This window comes from Rhopilema esculentum, chromosome 11 (genome assembly GCF_057945365.1).
Source record: "Rhopilema esculentum isolate cy_ngs chromosome 11, ASM5794536v1, whole genome shotgun sequence".
NCBI lineage: Eukaryota > Metazoa > Cnidaria > Scyphozoa > Rhizostomeae > Rhizostomatidae > Rhopilema > Rhopilema esculentum.
In genome coordinates this window covers 911,923-931,909 of record NC_142825.1, presented here as the reverse complement: position 1 = coordinate 931,909, position 19,987 = coordinate 911,923, and the positions used below count along the sequence as shown (strand labels likewise).

The 19,987-nt window shown below is 36.4% G+C and overlaps 1 protein-coding gene and 1 long non-coding RNA gene across 3 annotated transcripts; both read left to right on the top strand.

Annotated features, from left to right (window-relative positions):
• Positions 1 to 1,006: 1,006 nt before the first annotated feature.
• Positions 1,007 to 8,052, top strand: LOC135693654 (uncharacterized). Its single transcript, XM_089111105.1, has one exon. The coding sequence runs from the start codon at positions 6,073 to 6,075 to the stop codon at positions 7,519 to 7,521; it is 1,449 nt and encodes a 482-aa protein (XP_088967231.1). The 5' UTR covers positions 1,007 to 6,072; the 3' UTR covers positions 7,522 to 8,052.
• A 5,081-nt stretch (positions 8,053 to 13,133) lies between these two features.
• Positions 13,134 to 15,745, top strand: LOC135693714 (uncharacterized). 2 transcript variants are annotated; one of them, XR_010517027.2, is made up of 5 exons: positions 13,134 to 13,255; positions 14,271 to 14,389; positions 14,539 to 14,587; positions 14,855 to 14,932; positions 15,618 to 15,745. It is a non-coding gene; the product is annotated as an uncharacterized LOC135693714 (long non-coding RNA). The 2 variants fall into 2 exon arrangements; XR_016144216.1 differs by lacking the exon at positions 13,134 to 13,255 and having other exon boundaries at positions 14,207 to 14,389.
• Positions 15,746 to 19,987: the final 4,242 nt, after the last annotated feature.

Sequence of the window (19,987 nt, the reverse complement as noted above, 5' to 3'; positions counted from 1 at the left end):
AGAAGGCCGCTCAAAAGCTTAGTTAAATGTTAGTTAAAGGTTAAATGCTTCAGTGCTGAGTGCAATGAAATATTTGCCAAGATTAGCATCACTGTTGGTTAAAGTTTATTTGCATTGGAAAAAGTAAAGCCAGCTTTCGCAAACTTCAATGGAAACACAGAAAGGTTCTTACAAAACCTATATTTGCTGCTTTTACCAAAAGAGCATACATTTCCTAAACTTCCAAAACTCTTTTCCAATTTTTTATGCTCTGAAGTAGAAAACCTATGTTTGGAATATTTGACAAAACCCAATGATAGCCTGCCATCACAAGGACATGAATTTATATTGCCTGAAAGGGAAATCCATGGCCTGCAGTATCTGCTTTCATCAAATTTATTTCAGAATCAGGAAGTCAAAGAATTGGCAATCTCAATCTAGCCAGCAGTCACTTGCAATTTTGATGGCTGCTAACTGTGAACAGGATGACAGTCAAAAGCTTTTCTCTATAAAAGACAGAGGTGGGTTGGGGAGGATCAATGATGCAGCCCAAAAAATATTTTTTTATTGCAAAAAGAACTTTTGCAAGACAGTTGGTCACATGGAGGCTACTATTGATTGTCAAGCAATTTGCCAGAAAGTTTTGGAAAACCAATTGGTCAAAACAAGCTACAAAGCTATTGTCATGTCTGCAGATTTGGAAATTGACAAGGAAGTTGCACATAATTTGCTTGAATGTATTGTTTTGTTGTACCTACGGGTCAGAGCTCATTCTCATGCAAAATTGAACGTCAGACACTGTTCAGAAAGTGGAAATAAACATTTGAAAAAGGAATATGATATACAAGTTCTCTTTTATTTTTCATGTGTGGTGGTGTAATGTTTGATTTCATGTGTGGTGATGGAGAAGAAAAATTTCCCATCAAGTGAAACAACAAATATGCTCTATTGTTCATTGCTCTTCACCATGCCTGAAGATCAAAGTTTTTCCTGTGCAACAACAGACAAATGATGTCGACTGTATCCTGTATTATGCTATAAACAGGAAATATACAAGAGAAGTAACATTTGATCAACAGTTGATGAGTCACCATCTTCTGCGAGCCTTAGCAGCAAATACACTCAGTGGCAAAGCCTGGACAATATCTCCAATGTGATTTGTCTGACAAACTTAAAATCTCATTTAACCTGTGTTGTACGAATTGCTTCCAGTCCTTAGCATTATTAATCCAATACAAAGCTGTTTTGCTATCTAACGAATAAAATTTGTCTCCAATCATTAAGTGTGGACTCAAAGCTGACTGGACAGTGTCCATCAATGTGGCAAGAATGAGTGCAGACATGAGTTCTCACCTAGGAATAGTCAACTTTTTTAAAGGGGCTACCCGGGTCTTACTACAAATAAGCTGACTATGCCATCCAGTTGCCGTCTTATAAACAACGTATATAACAGTCTTTCAAAGACGCATTTGCAAATCCATGTAAAGAACAATGTAAAATCTTACCACAGTCCTTTTCAAAGAAACATCTAGGTATAGTAATCTGCCCCACCTCTTGCAACTCATTTACCCATTGGAACCATTTGTCTCTTGGCAATTCATCATCCCAACTCAAATTTTTTGTTCAAAGTTCCTGAAAAAGAATTTTAGCAGAGATCAGAACAGGAGATATGATTCCTAAGGGATAAAAAAGCTTGGCAAGGGTGCTTAGAATGACACGCTTTGTAACCTTGCTATCATTTGACAAAAGGTCAACCTTCGTTAGATCAAATTTTAAAGTGTTTAAAGTGGTCCCAGGCCATGCCTAATACCTTATGGTTTTCATTAGATGACATTCAATTTAAGACTGTCTAGGCATAGGTCAAATCACATTCATTGTTTTCATCAGATACCTTCTGTGTGTCCTCTTCCTTATTGATCAAATTAGCTAAATCTGGGTCACTAGTTTTGAACTTTCTAGGATTAAATCCACCTTAAAGCATTCTTTACTTAACCTTGTGGTACAAATTTAGTGCTTCTGTGACATCTTCTGCTCCAGATGCCCAGTCATCAACATAGAATTCTCTACTTACCTTGTTGACAAATTCTGGATAGTTTCCGTTAGTTTTCTAACATATTCTGTAACATTTTTGTTATCCTTCGAATATCCCCACACAATCAACTGAAAAGCTGGATCGTAACAGCTCTGGTACAGAAACAGCTAGCCCCCTCGTCCGAAGCATGATAAGCGCATTAAATTCCGCAGCGAAAATGGAAAATTTTAGCATGTTACACGATCACTTTTCAGCATGTTGGTCCAATATCGAAAAAAGTGATGGTAAAAAGTGATTGTGTAACCTGGCCTTTACAGTTTTTAAAATTCTGTTGTCTTTATTCTGTTTATAGCCCTCTCTATATGTATCCTCAAGTTTGCAATCTCCTTTGTTCTACGGCATTCTGATGCTGTCATTTGGTCTTAGAGGCGAGCACCAGGAGGCACACTAAGTGAACAAGAATAATGCAGGAGATCTTCTTTAATATGAAATCAGGATGTTGTTGCTGCTGTTTCAAAAGGAAAGTTCCTTACAGCCAAACATGCTTCTGTTGGTCTGGGTCCTCATAGTTTAACAGGGCAGAAGTTTCCGCCAATGATCCTAGCAAGGTTGGGACACTCTATCACATATTATCAAGTTAATCAGATAGAGACAGCTCAAGCTGAAATTGTAGAACATTTCAGATCATTAAGCCTTAGTCTTCCATTACAACCATCCTCTGCTGGTAGCAAGGTGAGAATCATTAGTTTTTTTTGTTACAGGAAAAGAGTAATGCAGGCAGTCCTTTACAAGAAGTGATTTCCTTGAAGCATCTATTTTCCACTCATATCTCTAAATTTAATGGATATAATGTAAAACTGTTTGATGGTGTGCTATGCGATTTTGCAATAGCTAAAAATCTAAGAAACAGTCTAATAATCTGCATTTCCAGTATCAACAAATCAGCGATATGATTTATTCAAGAAGGGCTAGCCATGCTCCAAATTTGCATTAGCTTTAATTGGAATGATATCCCGTCTTTCTTCTTTCAGGTACCCACAATATTCTTGTGAGGAAATTTTAATAGAAACGTGGAAAATGCTCCGAGAGCTTGCACAGTTGCTGAGAATTTGACATAAAACAGTGTTTTTGCAACATTTGTCTTGTTTAACATACAATAATAGTTCTCCACGCTGTGCATGGCTTGGTTTTAGCTTCAATATCCTCGGGGTGGAGGAGTAATACATTTAAGAGAGCAGCATTATCACTTGAGCAGTCTATCTGTTTTTTATCTTTCCCTGGTTGATCAATATCTTCAACAATCGTCGAGGAAAGATATTCGTCTTCATTTTCTTTATTGAAAATTGGCTTATCTATGTCTACTGATTTTAGCATTTCATCGAAATCTTCCTCATCATCGGGTATAACATAGCACTTAATTGCTGAGTCTATAAAGGGAATAAGAAAATAACTGTAGTACTAAGTTTCAGTACATGGCTGATTATTTTCAAATTTGTGAAATTTGAAAAATCTCTTGCTGAATGAAGATATTTTGGGATTTTTCAGTAGATTTCGGGAAAACCTGAAACAACGGCATAAAATACCTATCAACATGCAAAAAGAGTTAGATATTTTCAAATTGGGCAAAGCTCTAAAAAGATAAGTTCTAAAAATATATTTATGTGATGTCCTCACTTTGGTAACAAGAGGTCAAAGAAACAAAGCCCTAAAATAATTTTGAGATTTCAGCAATTACTAAGAAATTAAAGAGATTTTTTTGGTTATTTCTGAAAGGTGTTGGAGATTTTTCACAGTGATTCATCCCTCACAAGAATAAAAGTGCCTAGAATTTCAAAGAGACAAAATTTGATCAATGAAAGGTTTTTTATACCGTAAGGTTTTCTTAAAGGAGACCTGCAAAGTCAAGTTAACTTTTACTTTTAGTCAAAGCTTATGACCTGAACAAGATGAAAATGATAATTATTTTTTTGAGAAATTAATTTTTCTTTGCTTTTGACTCTTAAAATGTTTGATTATAACCTCGTGGGAGAAATCTTCCCCGCCCACGCTTATGACGTCAGAGGTGAACATTGAGATTTCAATCGCAGTCAGCAAGACCAGTCAAACGGTCATTTTCGTCCTAAAGATGGTCAGCTTATAACTGTTTCAACAACAGCAGTAATATTATCAGAAACAAACCCCAAAAGAAAACTACATCTCAAAAGTTTCCGAAAGACTTGAAATTAAGAAAAAAATGGATTGAAAACATGCGTTTAGCAAATTTAAATCTGAAACCGCACTCGCGTCTTTGTCAAGAACATTTTTCCAACAACAGTTATCAGCGAAGTCCAGATCTCCTGAGGTCCTTGGTTTGGAAAATAAACGTTTATTATTAAAAGATGATGCAGTGCCCACTATATTCGACAGAAGATCCCAAAAAGGAAAAAAACAGGTGAAGGGTAGGACACCTTTTAAAGCTAGGCCATTGCTGAGTCCAAGAAAATTGATTACCGGAAGCCCAAAGAAAAAACGAAGAGAAGCGTATGAAGAGAAATGAAGAGAAGTATTTGTTTAATCTTCTTTACATAATTTAGCGCCTGTATTACATCACAAGTGTAATTTATTTGCCATTTACAAAGAGACCCATTAGCAGCCAGGAAACATTAACAATACGAAGATTAACAAAAGGAGATTTTTTAACATTAACAAGGGGATGCGTCCCCTTTAGCTTACTAGTTAAGCATCTCTGTTTACCATATACGTATACTGCATCAGAAATGATTTTGTTTCAAATTCAATATTTCTTAATACTTAAGGTTATAGAAAATCTACTCCAAAAATACAGAAACCCCCAAACAGCTGTCATCGCAAGCACAGTGTCGGAACCAACCGAAAATGTAAAGCTCAACCAAAACAATAGTGATAATGACTAAAACAACTTGCTTCAAACGATTTTAAATTCTGAAACAAGCTATCAAGGTGAAGATACCGGGGAAAGAAAAAAAACTAAAAAAACGTTGACTAAATCAAGATGTGAGTAATAATGGTATGCTTAAGATTCAAACTTCTTTTGGTATAAGATCTTAATGAATTTATACTTTTATGATTATAATTTGGGGGTAAGGTCTCATGAATTGCATCAAAGCTCTGGGACAGCGTATCAAAATTAAGGAAATTGTCTGGGACAGGGCATTCACAGCAAAATCTAAATTATTTCAATAATCTGCTCCCACAAACAGTGTGTCTTTGTATATTTTAGCATTTTTGTGCCATATTTTTGCACTTTTTTATAAAAACGGGGTATGTATTTGGAATACTTTTAATATGACAGGGTCAGGTTGCAAATTTTTTCTGCACACCCTATCACTTTCTAATCAAGGGACCCCCCTATGGTGGTTGGGATAAATAAATATAAAAACTTTTAAGTTTTTGTAAGAAGTCCCTTTAATAATTGATGGTAATTAACCTTTTTTCAAGTCGCGATTTGTGGGGACAACAAACAAACACAATGTTGCATGCAGAAAGTTGAAATAGTTGGCCAGGAAACACAATATGAGCCCCCTTTTAATGTTGATTTAGCTATTGCTGATTCGCCTAAAAGTCCAAACAACCAGGACCATTATTCAACATCAGAAAAAGAAGACCCAGAATGGTTGCCAGAGAATGATGAGGAATCAGATTATGAGTATGAAGACCCATATAAGCAAAATCCCCAGTCATACCACCAGGAAAGAAAGTTTATTGTTTTTGAATCGTCGCTTCAGCAACTTCTCATCAGATGCAAAATTTGCTCTGCACCAACAACGATTGAGAAGAAAACAACTTGTGGTACAATGTTAATTTTTAAATAGATGTGTTTAGAGGGTCACTCAAATGAATGGAGGAGTCAACCTGAGCATTGTTAAGAACTCATTAGTTTCTATTATGATCACCGCTATATACTAATCGCTAATCACGCTGTTTACTATTCTAGATTTTCACACACGTGACCCTGTGCATGACAACGGTTACTATCCACCATTTTGGTGCACAACCACAGATCGATCAGTAGGCACAACAAAGGACAACATCGCTTTTCAACCATGGTTTTATGTTTAATGGTAAATTGTCACTCAAGAAGTGTTCGTGATAACTTAATTTCTTTCTATCGTGTACCTGCTGTAATTACAAATCAAGGAGAATCAACTGAGGAGTTGTCGATTGAGCGACGAAGAAGGTGGTTGTCCGCTATTAGCAGAGCCAACTTGAGCGAAAACCTTATCAAAAGTGGAAGAGTTTGTAGCCGGCGCTTTGTCCAAGGAAAACCGGCAGCCTCTTGGGATAAGTGGAACGTTGAGTGGGTACCTAGAGTAGAACTAGGCCACTCAAAGAAAGTAGCAAGCAATACCAATGACCCAGAACTTCAGGTGGCACGAAGCGAACGGGCTAAAGAACGTCGCAAAAGACAACATGAGAGGGAGTTAACGGAGAGAGCTACTAAATTGGTAAAACTTAACGAGGATGGGGGCATAATAGAGAAAATTTCATTAGATTCCACTTCAACTTCAATAAACAACGAAGACTTCAGCGAATATGGCAACGATGACTTTTTGTGTGAAGTCACTTCAAAACTTGTTGGTCTAAACATTGCTGAGTGTAGTACCCAGACACTCCAAACTAAAACTCGTGATTCCACAACACAAACTGAGGAATTTTACTATATGTTTAAAACACCAAAACCTTTTTTTGATCGTGAAGACATGCTGGAAGACGAGAAGGTCTTATTTTACACAGGGTTGCCAACTTTGAAGCTTCTAGATGCTGTCTATGAACATGTTGCCCCACATGTCACAAGAAGATCTCTTACACTGACAAAATATCAGGAACTCGTTTTGGCCTTGATTGAACTAAGACTTAATGTGCCATATCAAGACCTGGCCTACGGATTTGGGGTATCTGTTCCTACAGTTTCAAGAATATTTCTATCTTGGATCACAGTCATGGAAGTTAGACTTCAACCACTTATCTACTGGCCAGAAAGAGAAGAATTGTGGCATACAATGCCTCAAAGCTTTCAGTACTCTTTTGGGAACAAGACCACTGTCATAATAGATTGTTTTGAGATATTCATAGAAAAGCCCACTAACCTCTTAGCAAGAGCACAAACCTTTAGCTCTTACAAGCACCACAATACGGTGAAAGTCTTGATTGGTATTACTCCTCAAGGGAGCATTTCTTTTGTTTCAAAGGCATGGGGAGGACATACCTCAGACAAGTTTTTGACTGAAAATTGTGGTCTTTCAAACAAACTCATGCCAGGAGATCTTGTTATGGCTGATCACGGCTTCACAATACATGAAAGCATTGCCTTCAAAGGGGCTAAACTTGTCATGCCTGCCTTTGCTAAAGGCAAGAGTCAGTTAGATCCAATAGATGTAGAGAGCACCAGAGGAATTGCAATCGTTAGAATCCATGTGGAGCGTGTTATTGGGTTACTAAGGAACAAGAGCATTCATCTCTGCACCAGAAGGAAACGGTACTTCAGGCACTGACGGTGGCACAGGCCTTACTGTTGGAGAGAAATCTGACATGGATAAATCATCAATTTTTTCGTCTAACTAGGCTTTTAATTTTCTGGCGGACTTGAAATTGATATCTTTAACCAAGTACATTTACATATGTTGGAAGTAGCCAAGTACATTTAACTTGGGTACACGCTAACTTTCCGTTAATGCGATTCCACGCTTTGATATAAAATAATACGCTTCCAATATGTGAACAACATTCAGCTTTGCCGGCTTTGCAGCCTAAGCAATGAGCAGAAAGGATAGTACCTTCCCCATTTGCAATAATCCCTATCGCAACCAGTGGATCGTTCATACGTTGTGAATGTCGAACTTTTCCTACAACCACGTAGTTACTTCCAATCATTCTCCCTTGCACACTCGTTATAAACCCGGAAACCATGTAGTTGTAGCTTTCTAGACTTTTGTAGGCTTTAAACTGCTCCAAATTATAAAAACTTGTTTCCAAAACAAGATAGGAAAGAAGATCAGTTGCTTCAATCGGTGGAAGACATTCTGGATCCAATCTCTTCAATTTTTCAATCAAATACAACTACATACTCGCTTGTTGGATGATCATCAATGAACTGCTCATCTTCAATATACTGATATATAGCAGTCACAACAACATCGGGATTTAAGCAAACTGGAGTGAAGCCATCAACTTGGGTTATACACCCACAGTTAGCTTCATTGGCTTTCTGCAGAGTTAAAGCTACCTCTCTGCAACAGAGGCATTCCACGCTTTTTGGCATCGAAACGCAATGACCACAATCACACCTTAGAAGTCAAGTGCAGGAAAAGGATGAATCTTGCGAGAAATAATTTACCGTATTGGATATTGGAGCATGGAAACCTCCTAAAAGAAATATAGCTATTTGCGTATCTATATTTTCAATAAGTGACCCTAACCACCAAATCCCTTATTAGTCAACCTCACGTTTTCTTTTAGGCCTATTTTGTTTAGGCCTATCACTCATGTCAATATATCATAACAACATTATAATAAAATAATCATATTAATTTGTCCTTTACGTAATTTAAATGATCTGTTTAACAACTATCTGATTAAACAACGCTAAATATTCAAATTGGCAAATATGATCATCATCCCAGACATACCAATCAGTATTGCTGATTCTTTCGATGTTCAAATCCTCCTCATCGTCAGCATTACTGCTGCTCTTGTCTTCACTGACTCTCCTCTCCCTCGGCAATGGTTCGTACAGATATGGTCGAATCACCATTTTGTCTGTATTTACCATTCCATACTCGCTGTCCTCCTCACTGCTTGTCATTTTTGTGCGATAATAATTTCTGAACAATCTTTCTGGATCGATGAAGCGCCGGAAAAGTGCATTCCAATCAAAGTTCACCTCTGACGTAAAAGCTATATGCGAGACTCTCGCGGGCATGCCCGTCCATCGATAATAATAACTCGGAAACTACTAAATTTGTGGCTATTTTAACTGGAAATTCGAAATCAGCGTATTCATTTTGTATCTTCTAACATATATTATTTTAGGGTTGCAGGTCTCCTTTAATCTGCCATTAACTTTTCACTCAATCACGTTGAATTTGTAAACCAAAGCGTTAAGGTTAATTTAGAATAGTTGATGAGTAGTGTGTATTTGCTGTGCTTTTCGTTTTCAAAAATACTTCTGTCTATAAGAAGGGGAAAATTTGTCGAAATAGAGTAGATCTGAAGCAAACTGTTAAGTTGTAACGGTCAAAGAAAAAGCAAGTTGTATGTGCTCCTGAACAATGTTATATCTGGGGGATTCCAAAGGGCATTAGAACTCTACAAAGCCAATGAGACATTTAGAATTGAATAATAGCATTATGAAAATGTTCCTCGATCGAAAGGAAAGCCAAATTCCATTAGGGAGTACACCATTTTGAAGAAGATTTTTAAGAAGCTAAGAATGAGTTAAATCCTTGTACCATAGTAAAATTAATTATATACCCATTGGAACTGATGCAAGAAGGAAGAGTAACAAAACCTACCAGAGCCATCAGCAGCCATGGTTTACTCTTTTGCTTTACTCTTGTTTCATTGAACCATAGAAAATTGTAGAGTATTAAAAGAAGAATATAATAAATCAGTTTTTCATCACTGAGTAAAGTTGCGACAGTATCGATGACCATGCTCTCGCTTAGGCCATGCTTTGAGGCAACAGGTTTTGCGATGCTAATCCTGTTTGGCTTTCTTCCTTGCCTTTGTAAGATTGCTATCGTTTCAATTATGAACTTTGCTGTTTGGTTGTTATCCATAGCAAATTTAGCGGGTGGTTCCACGCTTCCTATTACCAGTGAATGAAAATTTTTTTCTTTTCACGACTTAGAACTGTCCTCAATATATTTCCTAGCGTAGTTTTTTTTGTCTAAGTTTTGAGGTTTTAATGTTTTACATGTTAGTTAAAATCATTACATCTTAATTGTATCAAAATTTTCCGAATGTTTCTTTATGTTTTTGCATAGCATGAGAGATTTTTTCAAATGCAAAAGCTCTATTTCTTGAAAAATGAAACATTGAACCTGATAACTTAAAAGGATCATATTTCCTAAGAAAGCCAAGGTCTCAAGTTTGTTCACATTTTAATTTTTTTTAAAACTAGCTTATTTGCATAAACAGATGTTATAAAATCATATATCTAACTTCTTGTATTGTTACGCAGAACACTTAAACAACTTTCTTTGCAAAAAATACAGTAAATTTCAAAGCTGAATTTTATGTCTAGTTCATGAACTTTCACTGTTTTTCTACTTTGAATTTATGAGTAAATTTGAGCTTTTTACCTCTGTCTGTGTTTTATTTGAGTCTTGTAATTTGGACATAATATATAAAATGTATTGATCTGAAAGCATTTTGAGTGTAATGTGAAAATATCCCTTCATGCAGAATCAGATCTGATGGGAACTGTCTGTACACTGCAACATCTGTGGCTTTGATTGGCAATGAAAAGCTAGCCTATATTTTCAGGGCTTTGACTTCTGCTGAGTTATACTTGCACTGCAATTTCTATACATCAAATCACTATTTTTCTTCCTTTTTGGCACAAGGACAGAAAAGCAGTATTTTAAAAACCACTGTTACTTAAAATAGAAACTAATAATAAAAGTAGTTTCATTTAAACCGTTCTTTTCAAGTGTTCATGCTTTTTCACTGCCTGGGTCATCTGACCTTTGATCTTATGTGAGTGCGAAGCTGTTACTGCTGAAAAATGATGCCAAAGTAAAGAGGATTTCGATTTGCACATGGAACTGGCAAAATTTCGATTCAATCTTTCTTCAGTCTCACTGTGTCATGTGTCAAAGTTTTTGTGCCATTTCTGACCACTTGCAGCATGATAGAAACACTGTACACTGTTTTATGTATCACATGTTGCAAGACTTAAAGATAAAGATGCCTAATCTAAAGCGGGGATTTATTTCAGTGACGGTGCTGGGTCACAGAACAAAAACTATAAGAATTTAGCAAACATTGGCCACCATGAACAAGACCATGGCGTACCAGCGGAATGGCACTTCTTTGCAACCTCACATGGAAAAAGTCAATGTGATGGAGTTGGCGGAACTGTGAAGTGCCTTGTAGCACAGGCAAGTTTACATATGACAAAAGGGGCTATTGATACTCCTGAGAAATGCATCAATGGTGTGAAGACAACATTAATGGCATCAAGCTCTTTTTCGTGAAAAGAAATGCAATCTCATTGCTCTTCATTTCAATTGGAGGCACCATATGCCAACTGTGCAACGATACCTGGAACCCGAAATCATCACAGTTTTGTACCACAATCACTTACCAGTTTGAAAATGAAAAGAGTTTCATTTGATGAGCTCTTTTCAAATGTTTCTGTTTCATCACTGCATGTATCACCAATCTCTCAGTCTTTATACCAGGAATATATATTGCCTGTGTTTATGACGACAACTGGTTTTTAGGAAACATTTTGGAGATTTCCGAAAAAAGTAAGGCCATCCAGGTCAAATTCATGAATCGATCTGTCTTCTCTGACGCTTTCACTTCGCCGCAGGAGGAGGACATCTCCTGGGTTCCAGTAACGCATATTCTGTGCAAAGTAATTTTACTGAAAGTGAAATCTGCTGCAGGTAGATGCTACCAGATATCAAGCACAGAGCAAAGAGAGATGTCGAACCTGTTGTTGTAATGGTAACAATATGACAAATGACACCCAAAGTGGGGCAAAGGTATTTGGAGAAAATTATCAAATTATTTTGGACAATGAAATATGGCTACCTCCAGTGGAGGAAATGAAAAAAGTAGCAAAGACACCGAAATGTCCAATGATGGCAAAGGAACGAGAAGAATCCATGCTGGAAATTGAGCTGTTGTTAGGAAATTTATTCAAAAAGCAAAATAAATCATTGGAAGTGGCGACAACGGTATGCCATCAGATGAAATGAAGACGAAATTGCAGTCGATTTCAAAGCAGGAATCGAAAAGTTAGTCAGCCTGTCCACTCCACGCTGCCAGCAGCATCACCCACTAGGCACGTTTTCAACCCCAGCTCGATACCCTTTCGCCCAACTGCCAAACTTGACCACAGGGCACAGTCGAATCAAAACAACAGAACGCGTTTGCCTAACTTTCATTGGTAAAGTTCAACGGTTTCTGGCAAAGTTTTAATGTTGCAGTACACGAAAACAACAATTTGTCTGGGATTCATAAATTGAACTACTTGATAAACTCACTGGAAGGCCCAGCATAAAGAGCATTGGAAGGACTCAAAATACAGGAAGAAAATGAAAGCTGAAAACCTCAAATTACAATACTTTTAGATGAAAATCAGACTTCCTATTGAAGAGATGGTTTCAGATTTTGTAAAAAAGCTGATCGAAAAACAAGCTGAAACAAGTGCTAAAGCTGAAGAGAACACAAAAGGACCACAAGAAAAACAAAACAAAAACCACCGCGCTCTAAAACTAGCTGCTGGGAAACAGGAGATAAAATTCTCTTTTGGACAGAAGGTTCTCCTGTTCAATGCCAGAAAATCAATGCGTAAAGGGGACAAACTTGCACAAAATTGGTCAGGGCCCTACACAATAACAGAGATGGTAGGAAAAAAGCATGCATACCTTGATGGAAAGAAAATTAAAAGAAATATCAAACACCTGAAGCCTTGGTACTTTTACGAAGTTAAGTCGGACGAGGGAATGGAAAAACCAGGAGATGAGCGAAAGAAAGAAGTCTTCACTGACATGACCGTATATTCCAGGGAGGAGATTGCTCAATTGCCAGTGCCAGAGCGCTCAGTATATGATGCAAAATATTTCCCCACTCCTAAAAAATAAAAAACTGGAGCTGATTTGGAAAAGATTGAGCTGAGAATCATGGAAGGAGGACTACAAGCTGAAACTACTGTTGTTGACAGTATCGGTAGCAGCAACAATGATACTAGTGGCGAAGAAGTATGGTCATCCTGCAGCTAGAAGGATTTATTGAAGACAGTCGCAAAAGAGAAATATGACGTTCATCGAGATAGCAGCAAAACAACTTCAAATGCATTTTCACCAGATCAAATAAATGGGGGTGAATTTGCTGCTGACTTGCAACAAAGTCAAGCCAAGGAAGTTTATGAGGTCAGGGAGTCATCTGCGTTTGTAACAATAAGCAACCATGTTGTTATACTTGAAGACAAAATGGATAATGCCATCCCTTCATCTCTACTTTTCAAGCTAATTCCATCCGTTCAAGACAGTAAGTACATTTGAAACATCTTAGTTTATCTTTATTCACGGGTTTTTTGTCCAACTTTTTGGAATTTTTCTTGTATGTAAAAAGCACACATAGGCTAGATTAAGCCCCAACCAAACGCATCCAACTTTTCATCCATTTTCTTCGAATAGTTTTGCAAGTTCGCTGATAATTTTTAAGCAGGTGGTCAAACGCATCCAACATTTCATCCAACATTTCCATCACGGTGCATCGCTTGCGCAGCGACCTGTTTACAGCACTGGCTTACAGATGGTGAAAAGGCGCATAAAATGAAAGAGAATAATAATAGCTGATTTCCAAAACAACATGTTAAAACATAGGCTGCCCTTTTTCTTGAAAGTTTCGTTTGATGGACCCCTGCATTTTACAGCACTCGATTCCCCTTAGGCTTGTGCCTAAATCTAGATTGCCATTGCTTCTCTCACTCTCCATGTCAGTGTGCTTTAATCCACCACCCTTTTCTCAGCTATGAATTTTTAGATTATTTAATGTTCTAAATTAATGTTCTTTGCTTTTACCTTCCACATTTCATTCAATAACTTTGAGAATAGTTGCTCACAAATCCATAAATTGACTTGGCGCTCAAATGAAAACAAACAAGTTGAAATTATGTACATGCCCAGAAAATGAATTGTTGGGTGAATAGTTGGATGGAGAGGTCAAACGCATCCAACATTACATCCAACATCAGTTTGCAGACGTTGGGTGACCCAACATGGGTGGTCAAACACATCCAACATTTCGTCCAACATTGGTTTTCTGCATGTTGGATGAAATGTTGAATGCAGTTGACCAGGGCTTTAGCTACTACAAAACTGCAAAAATCTCCACTAGGTGAAGCTCAGTAATGCGTTAAGGAAATATAGATGTTAGTGCCATTCTGTGATACGTCATCCATAACGTATATGCCAACCTTATTAGATTTCTTAAAGAATGCTATATAAGTTTTCATATTATATTGCTGGGAAAGATGTTGCTTTCATATTGATATTTTTAGTTGTGGATTCTCTTTGGGAAACAGGAGCTGTTGGATATTACGAGTTGGTCATAAACGGAGTGCTGATATCGGACAAAAGGATAATGGAACTGAAAGGGGAAACGTACCTGTCTGATGAGGTAAACACGTACAATCTACTATAGCTACAATTTCATTATTTGCAAAACTTTGACAAATACTCTTTTTTTAGAAATCCTCTAAGAATAAATGTTACTCAAATTTTAAAAGGCTAATTCGTAAATAACACTCTTTGTTTATATTTCCACAGGTTATAGATGCATACTTGGCTATTCTTTCAAGAGTATAGTAAAAGAAATGTAGGTTTTTTCCTATTTATTTTTGGCATGAGTTATACTTTGATCTCCGTAGATCGAGATATGTAGAAGAGCTTTGTGTGCACCAACTTCTAGAACTCATCTGCAATTCAGACAAGCCAGCATGATTTTGTTTATAAACATGTCTCATGTAGACGCTGTTTACAAAAGACATGCTAAGATAGTCAATATGATAAATACAGTCATGCATTTTCCATATTGTTTTGTAAAACAGGGTGGCAAATAAGGTTACATACTTTTTACAAACAGAAAAAAATTCTTGTAATTGGATCAGCCATCATGTCAGGGATCTGCAACGGCTTGTGCTACAAACAAAAACTGACTAAGGTTTGTGCTACTTATCCAGAATTGTTATTAAATGTCTGATAAATAAATTCTGTACAGAAATTAACAAAGTAGCTAAATTTCAGGGAGTGGAGCAAAGCCACTTTAATCTTGAATCGTCATGAACTAGAATTTGCATTAAACAAAGCATTTATTATCAAATTGTTTGTTTGTACGCATTTGCTCGCATTTTTGTAAGAAAAAAGGTTGTCTTCTATTAAAATACTTCTTGTTATTATTATTGTTGTTGCTTTGCTGTTACTTCAAGTTGGATACATACTGAAGTTTAGCTCATGACCTTGAGCAATTTTTATTATTACTACTATTATTATGTCTACAATCATAATCATAACAATCATAATCATAGTCTCTAGCTGCAAACATTATCTTTACCAGGGAAGGTATAAATAGGGACATGATTGTGTACTTTTTTTGGCTAAAACCCTTTCAACATGAGGAATAGTTTTAGGGATAGTTTTCAATTCATTTACCTTATATATAAAAACCATGCTTATTCAATTTGAAAAATTGCCCTATTAGTTTTATAGAAAAGTTAATCAAAATGCTCGCCATGATTAGTCGCTATGACGACTTTCAAAAGTTTTATCAAGCAGCGCACATTTTCGTTGCAAAAAAGGAAGCTATTTTTTCTCTCTGGGTCCATAGAGTGATCTAAGTTGTTTTGCAGAACATTCTGGAGGAACAGAGTTCTTAACTTAAATGTCCAAGATATTCGATGGGAGTATGTTGCCTCAAAGCACCTCAAACAGGAAGATGGATACAGCTGTGGCATTTTCATATTGAAGGTACTGAAACACACAATTTTGTTGCAGCAAAAGCTTAGAATTTATATATAGAAAAGAAAATACCAGATGTCTTGTCGAGCATAAAATTGTATTCTATACTAGTTCAAGTTGCTAACTGATTCAAAAAATATATTTAGGGGAATAGAAGCTGTATGTAAAAAGGAAGATACACAGGATAAGCTTGGCTGTTTGCCAGAACCTGTGAGTCTTGCAATGAGTAACAATATGATTTAAGGTAATAGTCAAGCAAAATGCAAAATAACGATGAGAACCCAATGTTGTATAATAGAATTTTTGGATAAATTTTATTTAAACTAATATGTCGCTCCAGCATACAGAGCTTAATCAGAGTGAATAGAATCTGGACATATGAACTTTACTATGAACAGCTATTTTCTATAAATTCTTCGCAACAAATGTTTGTTTAATAAAAGTAACCATTGGCTCATTCAATGTCACAGACTCGAAAACAAAGTCTTTCCTTTAGTAATTGGCAAACCTGGAACTGGAAAATCTTACAAAATTCAATTCAATTCTGTTTTGAGAATAATCTTGCAACTTGTGTTGCCACGGCACTCTGGCATGCACATAAAAGATTTATATGAGGAGAATATAACGTGATACAATTCATTGCTTCTTCTCTTTCAAATGTCATGCTAGCAAGTCTTCATCAATTAGTTCAATGCATTCTTTGTATGACGTCATATTTATCCATGGAATATCTAGGTTAGCAAGGAGCTTTTCCATCATGTTTAACAAACTATCAACATTTTGTCTAAACGGCCAATCCCCGTACTTTGTGGAGACTTTTGTCAACAGCAAACTTTTGCTACACGAAACCATAAGACAGTAAAAGCAGAAAACTGTTATTTCAAGTACGTTTTACAGGCAACAAAGCATTCAAAGAGTATGAAATTCTTGCCTTAGTTCATCTACTTCCTGTCTATGGGATTGTGCGATGCGAAGGGCTGTCTGACGATTCGAACAGAAACCGCTCATTGGTGTGTCTGAAGATTCAAACCGAAAACCACTTGACCGATCCCTACATTGTGCAAAATGGCGAAAGGAGAGCTGTGTTGTTCGTCAACTTCAAATAATTCATTCAAAAGAATGCATGGGACAGTTTGTTGAATTTTGAATATAAAATGAGAATTTATTTGTTTGTTTGTTTTAATAAAATTACAAGTTCAGTGGTTATTAGCGATGGAGGAGAAAACTTTGCAAGTTGTGAAAGAGCTGATGGCAGTACAGGAACGGGCCTACAAGAACGCAATTGAAATACTCTTTTCGGAGGTGAAAAAAAACATTAGACACCTGAACAATGAGATACAGGAAATGAAATGTAGCTTGCAATTTTCTCAGAAGGACATTGATGAGCTAAATTCCAAGGTAACATCTATTTAATGCCAAAGTAAATTTGCAACACATTGCCCTGGAGCATATTGACGGAGAATGCAAAGGAATCTCAAACCAAGTTGACTAACTAGAGAATCAATCGAGACGTAATAGTATCAAGATACTTGGGCTAGCAGAGAGGAAAGAGGAATGTACTTGGGATGACATAGAGGAGCTTATCAAGTAGACAATCAATAACACCCTCGGGGTTGAAGAAAATGCAGGCTGCAAGGAAGAAAAAGTCTGATGGATTGATCTTTGTCCAAGATTTTTCACAGTGAATACTCAACAGACGTGATGGGCAAAAGGATAATTTGAAAAAGGCAAGGGAAGATGGCGAAAAAGCCTATTTTTTCATGGACCGATTGATAATTCGAGAACCTACTGACAAGAACAACAAGAGTTTCATATGCAATGATAGTAAAATTTCCTTCACGGAGTCGTAAGATGCCTACCTATATTGTGTTTGATACAAACTTTTGTGTTGACTCAGTACATTCATTGTGGTCAATTATTTTTGTTATGGTCCAATGTTTTATTTTAGGCCCAAGCCATGTCAATGGTAGCAACTGATACCCCTCTGTGTGGCATTTGCCAGAAAAAGATACCTGCTCGTGGCAAGTCAATATTTTGTAATCACTGCAAATTTTGGGTCCATATAAGATGTAATAATATCTGAGTATAAAGAGCTGCAAAAGGAGCCTGATAATGTGCCGTGGTTTTGTTTGAATTGAATGTTTCCCTTTGGTTAATTGTGCAATGAAGAATTATCTAACCTGAAGGAATTAGACTTTCCATCTTTTATAGATTCAATTCCATCCTTTGAAATAACTTCTGGTCTTACCAACTTGCCTAATTTAGGAGATTACGATATTGATGAACATTTACTCTCTTATGTCAACTCTAGTTATCATACGCCCCAGGACTTCTACACTACATTTCACCATCTACACTTTTTACAAAGGATCTTTCCTTATTTCATGCGAATATCAGGAGCCTTTCACTTCATTTTGATGAACTTGTTTCAACTCTCTAACTTAAAAATAAACTTTGATGTTATTGGTGTTTCTGAAACTTGGAATTCTTTTGAAAATCCTATTAAAACAAATGTGGAAATTCCTGGTTACAATTATTCTCCATCCCAGTCACATACCCAAAATGGTGGTGTTGCAATTTATATGAAATCAGAACTTACTCCGATTCCTAGACCAGATCTAGGTAAGGACATTATTGATTCTGAGTCGGTCTGGGTTGAAGTTGAAAATGAAAATGGTAAAAAATATCTGTCCTGTTGTGTTTATTGTCATCCAGGTTCAACTTTTGATACCTTTAGTAAATATCTGCAAGAAACTCTGTCCAACCTCACTGTAATTAATAAGCATGTTTTTATCCTTGGAGACTTCAACATCAACCTTCTGAATTATATCTCTAGTACACCTATCACAAATTATGTTAATTTCATTTTCTCGAAACAAATCCTACCATACATCATTCATCCATCTAGAGTATCTGCACATTCTTCTTCTCTTGTTGACAATATTTTTTCAAACATCACAGATACTGAAACCATAAGTGGCAATATTTTGACGCAAATAACAGATCATAACCCTCAATTTTTAATTGTCAAACATGCTGGTATCACCTATAAGAATCTCTCATATTTCCAACATGATTTTTCTCACTTCAATGAAGAAAATCTCCTAAATGATTTTGCAAACCTTGACCTCTCATATTTAAATTACAGTGCTTTAGATGTAAATTCAAAGTGCAATAGACTCCTATCCAGCCTTGATGAATTGGTCAAAACCCATGCTCTCTTGAGAAAACTTACAAAGAAAGACATAAAGTTCAGGCACAAACCATGCATAAATGGCAAGATTCACAAAATGATGCGCATCAGAGATCAGATACCTAAAAAGCTTAAAAAGAACAACAACCAAGCTCTTATCAATCTTTGCAAAAAGTTTAGAAATCGGGTTTTTGTCTCCTTGAATGAAAGTTAGGCTAGCTACTTCTATAAATACTTCCAAAAGAACAGTAATAACATGAAACAATTATGGTCAGGAATTAAATCAGTTATTGATGTAAAAAATCAAGTAATATAAATGTGATAAATAAACTTAAGAACTCAAATGGTAACAGTACATCAGATCCCGTGGTCATTGGAAACGTATTCAATTAATTTCCTTGTTAATGTTTCTCATGATATCACCAAAAATATACCAAGATCCAACAAGTCCCCAGTGGATTCCATGGGTGATAGAGTTGGAAATTCTTTTTTCACTGCCCCTTCAGTTCCCTTTGAAATATCTGATATAATATCTGCCCTAATTCTGGGAAATCTCTTGGTCCAAACAGCATTCCAATGAAGATTTTAAAATGTCTTTCCCCATTGATCTTCTCTCCACTTTCTCAAATCATAAAAGAATCATTTCAATCTGGAATATTTCCTGAAAAGATGAAGTTGGCCAAAGTTATCCCACTTTTTAAGAAAGGCTGTCCACTAACAGCATCAAACTATAGACCCATCTCTTTTCTCTGTCTTCAGCAAAATTACAGAAAAGATCATGTATGAACGTGTCTATAAATTCATGGAAAAGCATGAAATCTTATATTTATTACAATTTGGTTTTCAGGCTAGCCATTCCATTAGCCATGCACTGGTTAATCTAACAGAAGAAATCAAAAGTTCATTAGACAATAGAAAATTTGGTTGTAGAATATTTATAGATTTGCAAAAGGCTTTTGACACAGTGAATCATTATATTCTTTCAATGAAATTAGAACATTGTGGAATTAGAGGAACTGCTCAAGATCTGCTTGATATGGAACTGCTTCTTGTTCCATTTCGAGCAAG